At 41.0% G+C, this 16459-nt stretch overlaps 3 protein-coding genes across 3 annotated transcripts in view; 1 reads left to right on the forward strand and 2 right to left on the reverse strand.

Annotated features, from left to right (window-relative positions):
* The window catches only part of LOC135714255 (alkaline phosphatase-like), a 1611-nt gene extending 15 nt beyond the window's left edge, over nt 1-1596 (reverse strand). Inside the window, exons 1-2 of the mRNA XM_065237586.1 lie at nt 382-1596; nt 1-321 (exon numbers count right to left, since the gene is read on the reverse strand). The exon at nt 1-321 is cut by the window's left edge and continues 15 nt beyond it. Coding sequence (XP_065093658.1) covers nt 1-321; nt 382-1596 — 1536 coding nt within the window. The remainder of the gene's footprint in view (nt 322-381) is intronic.
* LOC135714252 (GTP-binding protein Rhes-like) overlaps nt 1-16459 on the reverse strand; it is a gene marked incomplete at its 3' end in the record, with an annotated part of 351688 nt that overhangs the window by 123581 nt on the left and 211648 nt on the right. The gene's annotated exons all lie outside the window — the stretch shown is intronic.
* On the forward strand, nt 2211-16356 carry LOC135714262 (membrane-bound alkaline phosphatase-like). The gene is made up of 2 exons (XM_065237593.1): nt 2211-3474; nt 15766-16356. Exons 1-2 carry the CDS (start codon nt 2248-2250, stop codon nt 16219-16221), a joined length of 1683 nt encoding a protein of 560 aa, XP_065093665.1. The 5' UTR covers nt 2211-2247; the 3' UTR covers nt 16222-16356.

Below are 16459 nucleotides of genomic sequence, written 5' to 3' on the forward strand. Positions count from 1 at the left end.
CAACCCTTCGCCGATGCACGCCGCGTACGCCATCATGTGTGGGATGGCATTCTGCTCGTACGTTCCCGTGAACAGATGTGACCAAGGTCCGGAAGCGTACACTGCAACATCTTCTCCGCCATGAGTTTCCTTTTTCAGCGGAACCGTCGATGGAAATCGGAAGTCATCTGCTGTGGTGTCCATTTCGGCGAGGTTCTTGCGTGTTCCCTTGACGGTATCACTGTGATCATAATAACCTAGCCCATTAGCGTAGTTGATCGTCATATATGGAAGCTCATCGCTGCCAACGCCAGCTGCTCCGAAAATGTCACTCCCACGATTCTAAATACGATCGAATTAAAATGTACTAGCAATTTTCCACGCCATCGGGCTCACACTTACCGAATATCCGGAGAAACTCACAGTATGCGAATGATCGGACGTGACCACGATCAACGTATCTTCTTCGCTGAACTTCCCACGAGCAAGATCCACGGCCTTCGAAAACTCGACCGTTTCGTCTAAAGCGAACCTAGCCATGTTGTTGTGATGACCATGATCGATTCTGCCTCCTTCAACGAACAAAAAGAACCCGTTCTCATTTTTCCGCAGAATATCCGTCGCCTTATCGACCATCTCCGCAAGGGTTGGTTCTTTATCCAGGCCTTGATGCACTCGATTCAAGTTGAACACACAGTGATTGGGTTCAAATAGCCCCAGAAGTCGATCGGTTGACTGCGGATCAACCTCCAGCAGGTCCTGCTTGTTCCACACGTACGTCCGGTTCTCGATTCCATTGGCCAAGTCAAGCCACTCCTGAATGAGATTCCGGTTATCCTGTCGCCTACCACGTCGGCCCGTTTCCGGGTCCGGATCACTATCCAGGAACTCCCAGCGTCCACATCCTAGCACAACTTTCAACCGCTTACCCTCTTCACCATGTACCAGCTGCTTAGCAATGTCCTCAACAGTTTCTGGATCGCACCCATCCTTGGTAGCTTCGCCATCATCTTCCCGATCCCGGTTGGATGTGTGAGCGTAAACTCCAGCAGGGGTAGCATGTGTGACTCGAGTTGTCGTTACCAATCCAGCGTCCTTACCGGCATCCATCGCCCACTTGGCTATGGAATACGTATGTGTCGACTTGTTCAGCTCGGCCGTGCAGTCATTACTTGATACCTGACCGTTCACGCCGATGGTATTGTAGTTGCCCTTCACGCCGGTTAGGAAGGCAGTTGCCGTGCAGGCCGAGTCCGCTACCTGGTAGTTGACGCAGTAAGTCTTTGCCATTCCGATGTACGGGAAGCTTGAGAAGGCTAAGGTCTGTTCTTCCCCGCCAGCGTAGATGCGGGCCATCGCTACGGTAGCGATGGACATTCCATCCCCCAAGAAGAGAATCACGTTTTTGGCGATGCGCTTGTTGTCCGGTTGATCGATCAATTTGTGCGCAGTTTTTCGGGCATTGTCCAGCCAGTAATCGATGGATAGCTCGTTTTTGTCACGGTTTGTTAGGGACGGTGGAAACTTTGGGTGATACTGGTCATATTGGAGATCTGGCAATGCACTGGCTAGCAAGCAGCTAATCGTAACCACCAACGACATCGACGGTGACTGCATTATGCTTATACTGACCCCCTTTTTGGTGATGTAGCATTATTTAGTAGGTATATAGTTGCTTTTTTCATAATTTTCGAAAGAGCAAGTAATTGCTTGGAACTAACAGATAACAGATCACCTAGTTTTGAGCAGTAAAGCACCTTTCTGGCTCATGTGATGATACTTGAAATAACATGTTTGTTTGCTATCTCTAGTCTGAATCAACAACAGACAAAGTGTTCGGTTAGCCGTGGAGGAAAACCGGATAAGATCGAATCATATTTGCTTTGTTTCGAGTGTAGCACTCACAGAACAGCCGACAGTCACGCGAGAATTTAAATTTGATTCGTAGGTGTAAAGTTTCACGCAATAAGGCATGATTATCACTCGTCTGCAATCGCATCCGTCGTCGTCGACATGTGATGATTCCAAATTATCTTCTTATCAAGCCCCCACCCCCAAACCCACGTGAGACACTCCATCAACCCTATCAATCGTCAAGCCTCCGTCATGTTATCTGTCAACTCTAAATATATTCGTCCATAGCTCTTCAATAGTTGATAAAAGACCTTACCCTCATAAAGAGTCCGGTTAGTACGGCTCCGACTGTTGGACCCATCTCTCTAGTTTGGAGTCTTGTTGGGAGTCTGATTTGTGAGTGAAATCGTCAAAATGAAGACATTCATCGTTCCTCTCGCAGCCATGCTGGTCGCTGTCAGCTTGGCCAACGAAGTGCACCGCACCTATGACAGTGATCATCAGCACAAGCGATCACAGCTGCAGAGCGGCCGTCAAGCCGTGGGCTACGACCCCATTGAGACTACTTCCGAGTTCTGGCAGCAGAAGGCCCAAGATATCCTGAAAGTCAAACTCAACGAAGTTCCAACCGTTACGAAAGCCAAGAACGTGGTCTACTTCATCGGTGACGGCATGTCCGCGCAGACCATTGCTGCCACCCGTATGTACATGGGCAATGAAAACCGAATGCTTTCGTTCGAGCAGTTCCCGTACCTGGCCACGGCCAAAACCTACTGCGTTAACCGACAGGTACCGGATTCGGCTTGTACGGCTACTGCGTTCATGTCCGGAGTGAAGAATAACTACGGCATGATCAATGTGGGTCCCCATGTTCCGCGCTACAATTGTGAATACAATCGCACTGAAGCCGAATTCCTTGGACTGCTCAAGTGGGCTCAGGAAGCCGGTATGGCTACCGGATTAGTGACGAACACCCGAATTACCCACGCCACTCCAGCGGGAACGTACGCCAGTGTTGCGGATCGGGACTGGGAAGACGATTCCTTCGTAAAGAAAGCCGGTTGCGATGTAAATGAGTACCCCGACATCGCCCACCAGCTGATTCACGGAGAAGTCGGAAAGAACTTCAAGGTGATTTTGGGTGGAGGTCGTGCGCATTTCGTCCCTTCGACGCAGATGGACGACGAGAACGTGGCTGGTTCTCGCACGGATGGAAGAAATCTGATCAACGAATGGAAGGAGGCTCATCCCGGCAATTCCGAGTATGTGTGGAACAAGGCGGGTCTCCAATCGATCGATGTCGAAAACACCGAGAACGTGTTGGGTTTGTTCCAGAGCGGTCACTGCCTGTACAATTTGGAAATTGATGACCTGAAGCTGGGAGCAGTCAAGCCAAAGCTGTCCGAAATGGTGGAAGTGGCACTGAAGGTCTTGAGCAACAGCGCGAACGGATTCTTCCTGTTTGTTGAGGGAGGAAAAATTGATATGGCCCATCACGGAACGCAACCCCGGCTGGCACTGGAGGAAACGGTCGAGTTTTCCCGGGCGATTGAGCTGGCGCACAAGATGACCAACGTGGAGGACACGCTGATTGTGGTGTCGTCGGATCATGGGCACACGATGACCTACAATGGGTACACGGTGAGTTTGATTTGGGGAAAAGGGGAACAATCACCATCGTGGGGATACATGCTATTTTAGAGTGGTTCTGAATATCGATTTTGATCTACCAATCGATTCAAAATCAGGTCCTGATCATTCTCTCAAAATTTGAGCTTATTTGGATATGTACTCATTCTGCACCCTGGCCCTTTAAAATTTATATGGAATTTACTACGCGAAATGTTAACTTTTTGTTTTCATCATTCGATGATTTACGGTTAGCTTGCTATCCTTTGTTATGTGAAATTTTTATCAGCTTCAACTTTTATACTAAACTTCAAGGTTATAAGTTATTAATTGATTACGAAGTCGATAACTTTCTGATATGATAAATCTACTGATTTCTGCGCAACACTGATCTTGCACTTAGGCTGTGAACCATTTGCCGAGTTAAATTTAACTTGTGGTTAAAAGTGAAATTTCGAAAGTTATTCTGTATGTTCGAAAATCCCTGTGCTGTCGATCGACCGGTTTTCGAGAAGAACTCAGCCACGGTTATCAAAATTTAACTTCTTGTCTGTCAGAAATAACCACGCTCGGATAGCAGGGTTAATCGATAACTTTCTATCTGTCAAATTTTAATCAAAAGTTAAAAAATCCATCATGTGAACCAAGCCATAGTAGCCTGGATTTTTTGTCCAATTCTTCGCGCCAAAGCTGTGTTCCGTATAAAGAATTTTCACTTAGATTTGACACTTCGAAAATAGATTATAATGTTCGAAAATCCCTCTGTTGTTGATCATCCGATTTTCGAGAAGGTGTTTGTCAAAATTGATTCCTGGTCTGTCAGATATAAGTTTGGTTTTTGCAGGTTTATTTGAAAATGTTCCATCGGTCAAATTTAAGTGCAAATTCACCAAACGGAACACAGCCCAAGCACCTTTTTTCCTGCTGTGCAATTGATGAAGCATGCCATAATAACTAACTATAATGACGTTCAATTAAAATTTGGTCTGGAGCAAAGCTGTAGCTGGGAAAATTTTACATAGTACGTAAAGAAAATTTAACCGCATATCATTACGGTGGATGGCTAGAACGATTCGAAAAAAAAATTATCTTTTTCCATAGCAATTTCCACATAAACTACAAGGGACAGTGCAGTATGAGTTCGCATTCAAATGAGCTAAAATTTGGGAGAATTATCAGGACCTGAATTGAAATCGATTAAGCTTGGTGGAAAAAAAAACGATATTTTGAATCACCCTAATGCTTTATAAACTCCAGCCTCTTTTTACGACCATTCTGATTACCAAGGGGGGCGACTCTATGTGCGATGCAGGAAAGATTTTGTTTTGCTGTGGTTAGCTGTGCGTACGCTGAGTAGATAGGAGGAGATTTATGACGATTCTGAATATTTCCTGCACAAAGCTGATGCTAGTAGAGGCGAGATCGCTAGTGTGAGATTTTTCGAGCATCTAGAATTGAGATTCAGATGTGTCGCCCCCTTGCTGTTTACGACCATTCTGTTTACGAAATTTATTTTACGACCACTTTTTTACGATCAAACTTTGCATTATCTACATTTTTATTTTCCACTCTTGAATTGCTCAATATCTCGGTATTATTTCAAGATAGCCACTCAAATGTCCCAGCATTAGAACTCAGATTATCCAGATTTTTTTTATTTTTCAATTTTATTAAATTTGGAGAATTAACAGATCTGCCATTCCACCTAAAAACAAACTTTTTGACAAATATTTAGAACAGTAAAAATTAAAAAAAAATAAACGGAGAATAAATTTGAAATTTCACTATCCGGATATCCGGTTGATTACTATCCGCTTGATAAACTTTTCAACGTTTTCTCAATTTATTTTATTTCAATATTGCTAGTGCCATGATATTCTGTATACTGGATATCAATTCAACGATGTTTTATTTGTCTGAAAGTAATTTTATCGAAAAACTGAAGTATCCGGATAAGTAGTTAAAGTCCCAGCTCTGCTACAAATTTATAGTACGGCTTTCGGACCATGCAGCGTGACCATGAACGGCTACAAATTCTGCCATTATATGACAACACTGCTCGGGTAGAATCTAATAAACCCAAGGGGTAAGTCACTCAGCACAGGGTGCCGAAAGTAGATTTGGCACAGCTTGGGCACATCCATTGGCACACCTTCGGCACAGTCTCGTAGGTTCATTCAATAAAATGAGTGCACTGCTGAATAGCTGTAGTTGAAGTTGTTCACAACAATACGTGCTGTTGGACTGTACACACTAAGATTATTTTACCGAAATCTGTGAAATTTTAGCGAAATCTCAACAGCTGAACGTTCGGTTAAGAGTTCGGTGATTTTTAACAGATTTTCTGTAATTTTTCACAGATATTCGTTTAAAAATTACAGGAAAAAATCACCGAACTGTTTACCGAACTTTCAGCTGTTGAGATTTCGGTAAAATAATCTTAGTGTGTATCAGTGATGGCATATTTCTCACTCAAATGATTTTGTTTCGCTCTCAAGGGCTCCCAATATCACGCATGATATTGGAATAAAATATCAAGCATGATATTGTTTTTACAAGCTCCTTTGATATTGTGAGAATATTCAGAACATGTAAAATTGCAGCCACGAGTTGACTTACCACAAAATTGATTCCTTTGCACATCGTTTTCTTAGAAAAAGAAAGCATAGTTTGCTATCTTTCTTTACGCTTCACAGATGGCAGACACGAAGTTACTGCTGCCAGCAGTGATAGAAGTTTCGTTTCGTGTTCGGATGTACAGCAAAAATCTTGAAGCTCAAACTCAACACAGTTTGGTGAGAATTGTAGCCGGGGAGTTTTGTTAGCATGATATCATAGCAACCGTATCACAGCTTGTAATATCATTGGCTGTTGTTTGCGTGTTGAGTTTTTGGTCTACGATACTCAAATGAGATTATGCACATTGGTGAGATTAGATCTTTTGATATTTTCACAACCCTGGTGTGCATATTTAAGGAACACCCTCTAACTTCTCGGTTCACATTTATATCAGAAATGTAGGCTGTAGCGAGAGCTCTAGCGTAAGAGGCAGTTAATCAGATCCCAATGGAACCCGTAAAACAAACTATAGAAGTCATACTCATCGTGCTCTAATTCAGTCTCCAACATTATTCCGGCCGCTGATAGACCGTTGCGTTTCATGTCTCGAAAGGCTGGGCCTCTGGTCTGCCTTTGAAGACATTACAAAACCCTAATGCATACGAATTTTATTATCTAATGGACGGCGGTTGCTCCTTCTTAGTATTTTTCGATGTCATGTTCATTTTCCGAATTTACATGCTTCCTTTTTTATTTGTTGTGTCCTGTCCTCACGACCCATCTCGCCAGTATTCCTCCTTGGTTGTCGACAAACCGATATTTTCAATACAATTGCAAACCAAAACATTCAAGCTGTCAGAATTTTCGGGATGCCGAATATTCCATAATATTCGTGTTTTTCAAAAAAAAAATCGCAGCTTGCTCTATGACCAGCACTGTCAGCACAATCGGCACACCTGCGGAACACTGCGAAAAAAAATTGACCCAAGGTTGGTGTGCGGAGTGGCCTACCACTTGAATAAACCTCAATATCTCGGGATCGCTTCTAGATAATGACTTAAAAAGATCAGCAAAGTTGGAGTATGAGTCAAAAACCAGTCAGGGTTACCGTGAATGATTTGAAATTCAGTCAGTAGATGGCACACCAGTGCTCGAGTAAAATCACATAGAACTCAAATTGACTTCAAATATTTACCAAAGTTAGAATATGAGTCGAGAGCCATCCAGGTTTTACATAAATGGCTTGGAATTATGATTTGATATGGTAACACTGCTCGAGTAAAATCAAATAGAGCTCAACATCTTGGCTTCGTATCAAGATAGTGACTTCGAATGATCAGCAAAGTTTGAGTATTTATCAAGGGTCATCCGGGATTGACATGAATGACTGGAAACACTGCTCGGGTAGCATCCATTGAAGCTCAAGTTGAGTTAAGTTGAAGTATGAGGCAAGAGCCAGTCAGGATTGCCGTCAAAGATTTTAAATTCTGATACCATATCAGATAGAGTAAATCCAAATAAAGCACGCTATCTCGGTATCGTTTCAAGATCGCGATATCGAATGTTGAGCAAAGTTGGTGTATGAGTCAAGAGCCATCGAGGGTTATCGTGAATGCTTGAAATTCAGCTAGTAGATGGCAATACTGCTCGAGTAGATTCACCTACACGGTAAGAAAAAAGTACCCAACGGCCAGTTCACTTGTACCTACTTTTGACTAGTTTGTCTCCATTTCTCCTTCTAATGTTGTCAAAAACGGAGGAACAAAACCACCCAACAGGGGTAGTAAAGTGTGGGAACCCAACGTTGAGTTTAATCATATTTATCTACTTCTACTAATTCCATACCAATTGCACACAAGTAAATGAAAATTACTTTGACCCGCTTTACCTACTTTTGGGTTCCTGCACTATAGTGCCGAGATGAGTGAAAATAACTTAATTTTGGGGACTTTTTTCTAACCGTGTAGACCGCAATATCATGGTATCGCTTCAAGGTGACGACTTCAAATCTTTACCAAAGTTAGAATATGAGTCACTTAGGAAAATATTGAATCACTTCACGAAACTTCGGAGTCATTTCGAAGAGGACTGTATCGCTTCATAAAATTCGGGAATCACTTCGGAACGTACTGAATCGCTTCAGAAACTACTGAATCTCTTCAGAAATTATTTTAATTTCTTTGAAATATTCTACAACATCAGCTCAGAATTGTTTTGAATCACTTCGGAAAGTACTGAACAACTAAGAAAATGTTTGGAATTATTTCAGAATTTACTGAATCATTTCAGAAAAGTTTGGAATCACGGTGGAAAGCATTGGATCATTTTATAAAATTTTAGAATAAGTTCGAAAAGTAGTGAATCAGTTCATACAAGTTAAAAAATTATCAGAAATAAGAAAGAACCACTTCAGAAAACTTCAGAATCAGTTTAGGGAGTATTGAATCATTCCAGAAAAATAAGTAATCACTTCTGAAAATTCTGAATCACTTCGGAAAGAATTAAATCGTTTTGTAAAAGTTCTAAATCGCTTCAGAAGGTACTAAATCACTTCATTACATTTTGGAAGCACATCGTAAAAGGTTGAAAACACTTCAGAAATAATTGATAATTTCACAAATGTTCGGAATCACTGAACCTTCTAAAGACTTAATTACTTTTTCAATTAAACTATTAAATATTTGGCGATTTGCAAATTGTATGAGTTGCCCCTTTACTCAAAAATTACAATCTTCTGATCATAGTTTTTCACACATGTCAAGAGCACATTCACATTGATTTCAAATGATGTTTTACTTTGAAATGTTGTACATCGTTTTCCACCAATATGAGTGTATAAAGCAGCGCTTCCCAACGAGCGGCCCGTGGACCAGACGTGGTCTCTGAATGTCAATTCCAGTTCAATTTTATTCATCATTATGAATTTCAGTACAGCATGAATGAGACAGAAACAAAAGGCGGTTTTGAACATGTTAATCGAAAATGGATACAGCCATTTAAAAAAGCAAGTTTTGAAAGGTTGGGTAGATCTGGTATAAAGGATGAACACGAAACAATCCGGATCCGAACTTGTTGGTGCTTAAAAATGCGTTTTATTTTTCATAGTTCAATGTAACAGCTATACAGATTAGTAGGTATTATGCTTATTGAAAGACCATTATTTCAATCTTCCTTCTTACCATAGGCCATTGCTCGAACTTTTCTTCGTACACGGCCCATTAGGTTCTGCAGCGTGACGTCACAAATGAACTCAGTGTTAATAGGCTGAACCTTTTTGAACCTTTTTGAGAAAATCTACCCAAGAAAAAAACGACTAAGTCCACGTAAACAGTACCACTGAACTGTCATCAAATTGAGGTTAACCCCGACGGTGCAAAACCTAATAATCTTTTCCACTTGTTTGTCTACCAAATTCCCCTTCCGCTTGAAATCCTTCAGGTCAATTGCAGTTCCACCCTTTTTTTTCAGTATGTGCTTCACAATTGACCAGTATTCCTCAATTGGCCTTAGTTCCGGAATATTTGCCGGATTCATCTTCTTGTACCACTGTTTGGTGGAATTTGAGTAGGAACAGCTTTCCAAGTCCGGCCAGAATAGGCAGTCCACCTCATGCTGCTCCAGAAAAGACAGTAGTCTCTTCTGTAGGCACTCCTCCTGGTAAATTTGCTGGTACATGTTACCAGAAGTAGCGAAAGTTTCGCTTTTCAGCTCCCAACTGCTGATTTATTGCCAGACTATGAGCTTTTTGGAGAATATCGACTTCTTTTTGATTTTACATTTTTCCGGGGCACTCTCCCGGTCAACCGTGGTATAAAGTTCCTGCCCAGGAATTTGATCGAAAACTGGAGGATCGAATCGCAACGTGCTTGCTCCGGTGAAGCTCTGATGTAAACAAATGAACTTATCCTGACAATCAATGCCTACTGCGATTCTATACACTCTTAGCTTGATTCAGTGAAATTTTGATAAATTTTACTCGAAAAATGCCTTAATGGCAGCGTTTTTAATGAGTCTGAATGTTTTCGTGTTTATCCTTTAGCACATCAAATGGCACTACTGTTACTAGTTCTGGAGACCAAAATCATAAAATAATATTGTAATACATCCAAACACATACAAATTATACGTATAAATCGATTCTAAGAATATTTTATCCACTATTCGTGGCCTGTAGCTTATACTGAACAGTTCAGATACAGGTTTCGATAGGGTGAAACAAAAGACCACGAAATCCGGGAGTTTTAAATTACCGGAAAAACAAACTGGAAAGCCCACGAAATTTGATGATCAATTGGGATAAAATATACGTCCTTCTCTCCGGTATTAAATGAGATTCTGGCCTAAGGAAAGTGGGTGTTATGAGTTACATGGATTGTATGAAGAGCTCCAGGTGAATTTTAAACTGAGTCCAGTGTTGAATATTTCAATTGTTCTGAGGAAACCCCCATGACGATTGTGAGGTAAATTCCAGGACCGCTTCTAACGATGTATTTCGATAATTTCAGAGTGGCGTTTCAAGAGAGTACTGCTACGGTTTTTAAGAAATTTCAAAGTTGAAGTTCAAGGTTGTTGAATTCTACAGAATGTTTCAATATAGTTCTGAGGACACTTCCATTGGTATTTTGAAAATAGTCCAATATGAAGTCCACAGACAATTGCAAAAAGAATTCAAAAGGAATCGAATTTTGAAGGTAAATTTCTCATGAAATTCTGATAAAAGTTTCAAGGGAATTCCAAAGAAATTTCGAGATGAGTTTCTAAAGTATTCTGTGGAGAATTGTTAGTCAATTTCCAGAAAAATTCAGAGAAGAACTCCTAGATAGTTCTTAACAGTACTTCAAGACGAGATTTCAAGCTAATTTTAAAAATAATTGTGGATTTTCGAGAAATATTTTGGAAGAACTCCAAGAATTGTTTGGAGTGTTATGCACAGAATGTGTGGGCTGTTATAATTAATATATCAGATGAAATTATAATTTAACATTAAATTCTTATAAATTACACATAAACGAATTCAAGACACAGAACTGCTTTGGCTAAATCGCAATTGATTTTTATGCATGAGCATGAGCATGAGTATTATTGACCGCCCACGGTTGCTACTCTGTTATTGCCAGACCAGCTGTAATTACACAGAGAACCAATAGACGATGCTTGGGAATAGCAATCATCCTCAATGTGTAAAAACTGGTGATCTCAAACTAGGCAATACCAGCGCCGGCCACGCCCGAACACAGTTCAAGAAAGGAAGGGGTAGGAATGTGTTGACGTGACACTCGCTTTGATGGAAGCCGAGAATACCTCTGCACTTCCACGAGGAATCACTGGGATATTGATTGATAGGGTTGGGTTTGCAGCAGGGTTCGTTTTGGTAAACGATAAGCTGAATTGATGTCCTAACAATCATGTAACGCGAAGGAGCTTGGGATTGAACCCACGGTCTTCTGCTCAGTAAGCAAAAACGTTTGCTACTAGGCAAACGAGCTCCTTTTTAATCATCGAGTTGCTGTTATTACCATGTAGTCATGTTAACAAATAAAACGATTGACGAATCTCGAATGTGGATGGGCTTGAGATTAGACTCATGATGTTCTGCTCAGTAAGCAAAACCGGTTGCTCTAAGGCCACCGAGCCCCTCATATCACATTATAGCGTTACAAATCGCAATTGACTTTTATGCTCACTTTAACCCGTAAAGTACCAGGACGAGAAATTTTGTTTTCAAAATGCTCGTTCTCAGCAATGTAACTACCGATTTTCTTAAAGCTGGACCTTTATTTAAGGGGAATAGTGAATCTAGCTTTTGAAGTAGGTTACGCCCCGGTAGACCCCTCCATACTTGTGAGAGAAGCAAATATGTATGTGTTTTTTTTATTCAGCATGATTATTCTGCCTCGAATTACTATGAACTCCCGGAACTGATACCAATGTGGTTATACATGTCAAAAGAATCATCTCGAATAGTCTGCATTTTCCATATCGGATTCGTGCTTGCATGATTTATCTTGCTGTATTGTTATTTTGCTTCGGAGCGTAACCTTCTTCAAAAGTTAGATCCACTATTCCCCTTCAATTGAAAAGTCCAGGTTTATGAAAATCGGTTGTAACATTGCTGAGAACGAGAATTTTGAAGACAAAATTCTCGTCCTGGTACTTTACGGGTTGAATGTGTATCGCACAACTGGAAAAAATGGCCAATATTCCGGAACCACGGTGACCAGCAAATTTCGGTTAGCAGTTTACTCGTTTTAAAATTCAGGGAATCGACAATCTACGTATGCCGATGACCATGGTTCAGGTGGCTAAAATCAATTTTCTTATGGTCCTCATCAGACTCATATTGAGCATTTCTCAGCAGATGATGAATCGATCAGACTCGACCTTCTCCGATTTGCGTGCAAATTTGCATAGTTGTTTGTTATGAACAATCATTCACATTTTTGCTAAAATTCGGCCATTTTAGATCTTATAAAATGTTCTGACGTTTCAGTCTTTGGACTTGCAACGCTTCAGAGGATGTAAAGTTGTACCATCTGTCGTTCAGCTCAAATATCTTTACGATCTTAAACTAAAACTAGTCTTTCTATTTAAGAAAACTAACTGACTCTATGTAGCACAGAACTAAACCTCTGGACTGTACTACTATAACTACAACTGTAAGACTGGAAAGCCAAAACAAAATGATTAATTCTTCTAGATTTATCAACCGCCCCAAACATTTTGCATTTTCTGAAGTTTTAGGAGCTTCTCTGATGTGATTCGATCTGCCCTTAGGTTCTCTGAACTTCAGTTATATTCTCTAGACTTCCATGAATTTCTCAGAACTTTTTAAAGGTCCCGCAATTTTCCTGAACATAATTGAACTGCCCTATAGTTCGTTGATCTATCCTGAAGCTCCCACAATGTTTCTGATATTTGCAATACTACTTTGAATCTTATGGAACTGTTTTCAAAATGACGATACTTTCCTGAACTTCCTTAAATTTTAAAGAAGTCCTCGAATTTTCACTATGAATTCTATTTTTTTCAAGGAACTGCTCTAACGTTCCAACAATTCCTGATATTCATCCCTTACATTCCTGAAGACTCGTCTAATGTACAGAAATTCAGAATGCAGAACATTTCTGAAATTCTTGGAATATTCCATTATTCCTCTGAACTTCTTGAATGTTCCTGCATTAACGAATGGAACTGTTCTGAAGTTCTGTGATTTTCCTTAAAATTATCTGATCTTCTCTGAAGATCTCGGAACTTTGCTGACGTTTTTTTCAATTCCCTGAGTTTCATTGAACTTCTGTAAAGTTGCTGTAATTTCCTTTAAGTTAACTGAACGGCTCTGAGGTTCCCTGATGTTCTCGCAATTGCCATAAAGTTATTGGTACTGCCCTGAAATTAATGGATCACATCTTCAGACTTCCCTGAAAATATCTAAAGTTCTGAGAAGCTCCTAAAATAAGTTTAAATTTTTCAAAATATTTCACGATGTCTTTGGACTTTCCAAAATTTGCTGACTTACATGTTGCTGTCCTGAACTTATCGAATGAAGCCATCACAGATCTTTAAACATGCCTGAAGGTCTGGACGTTCCTGAAGTTATTGTGACAACCCTTAAGATCTCTGCGCTGCCCTGCTAATTTCTTCTAGGTCCAGGCACAGACAAACAGACATAACTCTTGCAAGTTGTTCATCGAACAAGCATTTAACGGTCAATTTAAAAGTATCGCAGTTGGTAGTACCGCCACCTGTGGCGCGCATAGTCAATTCTCTTGCATTTGACGTTTACACACTACCGCCATCTGTTCAGCATACTACCCACCACACTGTACTCAACAGATGGCGGTAATGTTTTAGTGACGATGTTTTACAGTGAGAGATTTTTTTTTATCCATTTCGTTTATTTGGAAGGCTCAATCGCGTTAGCTTTACGGAGCCGATAATTCATTGTTCACTGTTTGTAACAAAATTCACTTAATTCTATGTCTAGTAGGAGTTGGGCCGATTACTCGCGGCTTACTCGAGGTTAGAGGGGTACATTGTTGAAGGATAGGATCAGGGGAGGAGCTTGGGGTAGGGTTTCGTTGTCTCATCAGAGCGTTACAGTGAGAGATATTCAATGAGTTATGCCTGTTTATCTGTGGTCTAGGTCTCTTCCCTGAGGTTCTTGGAACTTCTCTGAAGTTTTCTCATGCCTTCTGAACTTCTCTGGAATTTTCTTGATTTACCTTAAGTTCTATGAATATCCCTGAATTTCCAGAATTTTTAGAAGTTCCTTGAAGCTGATGGAACTGCCTAGAAGTTCTCGAGACATCCCTGAAGTGTCCTAGATTTTACAGATGTTTCTTACTATTCCGCAGTCTGTTCATGAAACTGCTTCGAAATACTCTTAATTCCTTTAAGTTCCTACATTTTTATTGAGTGCCGTGAAGTTTACTTATTTTTGCTGGAGCTATCGCTGATGATGATCCTGGAATATCCCTGAAATTAATAAAATTGCCTAAGCTTTTCGACGTTTCCAGAAGAACCTGTATTTTTTTTTCTTGCCCTCTGAACTTCCCTGATGTTCTTTAAGTTATCGTTAATGTTTGGAACTTTTTCCAGGATCTCGGCATTCCCTAGATTTAATGGAACTGCCCTAAAGTAATCAAAATTTACCAGCAGATCTCGGAACATCCCTGAAGTTCATATGATTTACCTGATAATCATGAAGCTTTCCTGTATCCTCAGATCTGCCCGAAGCTACGTAAGTTCTCATAAGATCTTAAAACTAAACTGAAGATTTTAAGGCTTCAGTAAAGTTCTTGTGATTTTCTTGAAGTTAATGGAACTGCACTGAAGCTCTTTGATCTTTAAATTGAAATCTATGGGAACCACTCTGTATTGTTTGTGGAGACGCCCTTCCGGGAACCCCTACACCAAACTCTGTAATTTGGGGAGTTCCCTTCTGGAACTCCCAGCCTTTTTTAACTAGGGAAACCTCTTTCTGTGGTTTTCAGAGACGAACCAGCACACAGCTGAAAGTCTCTCTAATAATGAAAAAAAAAACAAGAAATCTATGGAACTGCTCTGACGCTATCGAAACTTGCCCTAAAGATCTTTAAACTTCCATGTTGTTCTGGACGTTTTTGAAGTTTTCGTAACATCCTTTAAGTTCTTGGATTTTACATGAAATTCTCAGAACTTCCTGATGGTACGCGGAATTTTCCTGAAACTAACATACAAATTTCAAAATTGCTCAACTTCTTTGAAGTTTTCTGGCCTTTGTTTTTGGAAAATTTGTACCCGAGCCCAACCCCCCATACAGACATAGCCCAAATGAGAAATTTCACGCCAAACGACGAATCGGATTAACTCGACCTTTTCCGATTTGCATAAAACTTTGCATAACTGTTTGTTATGGGCAATCATTCACAATTTTACAGAAATTCGGCTATTTAATTGTTTTTCAACTATGTATGGGATCAAAAATTCTACGTTCCTTCATTGATTTATTGTAAAACATTTTCGTCTACATCCTGTGAATTTCTCCAGCCTGGAGTTATGCGGCACTCAACAACACAATGAATCCGATATTGCACTAAAATCCTCTTTCATTCCTTAAAATTTTCTTCATCCGACTTAACAATAAATTACTAAATTACAGAGTAATTTACTTAACTAGAACATCATTCCATGAGCTGCACTACTCTGAGTGGACAAACCTCCTGACATTTTCTTCAACTCTTTCCCTTCCCCTCCCTCTTGCAGAAACGCGGCAGCGACATCCTCGGCATTGCCGACGTCAGCGACGAAGATGGGCTCCCGTACACCACCCTCAGCTACGCCAACGGTGCAGGCTACTACCGGACCTACAAGGACGCCAACCACGCCGAGCGAGAGGACATTAGCGGGTACAATTATGAAGACTACAATACTCAGTACCTGGCGACGGTTCCGCTGAGCTCGGAAGCCCACGGTGGAGAAGATGTGGCCGTCTTTGCCAGCGGCCCGTTGGCGCACGTCTTCCGGGGGAACATCGAGCAGAACGTTCTGCCGGATTTGATTTCCTACGCGGCCAAGATCGGTCAGTACCTGGAGAACGGCGGTGAAGGGGACGGTGGGGACGATGGAGACGGTGACGGTTCCGGATCTTCGCTGATGGTGTGCATTCAGTTGACGGTTATTTGCGCGGTTGCAGCCCTGTTCGCTCAGCTTAAGTGGTAGTGTCCGGCGCGGTTGGGGGGGGGGGGGGGGGGTTAAAATATAAGATCCTAGATTATTGTAAATGTGTTTTGCTGTGCAAAGTGATTGTCGAATTCCTGAGACAGATATGAATAAAAAGGAGCAAGTGATATTTGTTTGTTTTTTTTTTGGTTTTGAACCGTTATCGTAAGACACGGGGTCAAAGTCGTTCCGTCTGGAATCGATAACTTTTATGGTGAGATTAGCGAGCAGGGCAAAA

This window comes from Ochlerotatus camptorhynchus, unplaced genomic scaffold (assembly GCF_037179485.1).
Source record: "Ochlerotatus camptorhynchus isolate MF236.1 unplaced genomic scaffold, CSIRO-AGI_Acam_v1.1 ptg000633l, whole genome shotgun sequence".
Taxonomy (NCBI): domain Eukaryota; kingdom Metazoa; phylum Arthropoda; class Insecta; order Diptera; family Culicidae; genus Ochlerotatus; species Ochlerotatus camptorhynchus.

Excerpts from the sequence above, each read along its gene's own strand:
- LOC135714262 (XM_065237593.1), top strand. The coding sequence starts at position 2,248 with ATGAAGACATTCATCGTTCCTCTCGCAGCCATGCTGGTCGCTGTCAGC. Across the intron at positions 3,475-15,765 it reads TGACCTACAATGGGTACACG|AAACGCGGCAGCGACATCCT; the intron begins GTGAGTTTGATT and ends TCCCTCTTGCAG.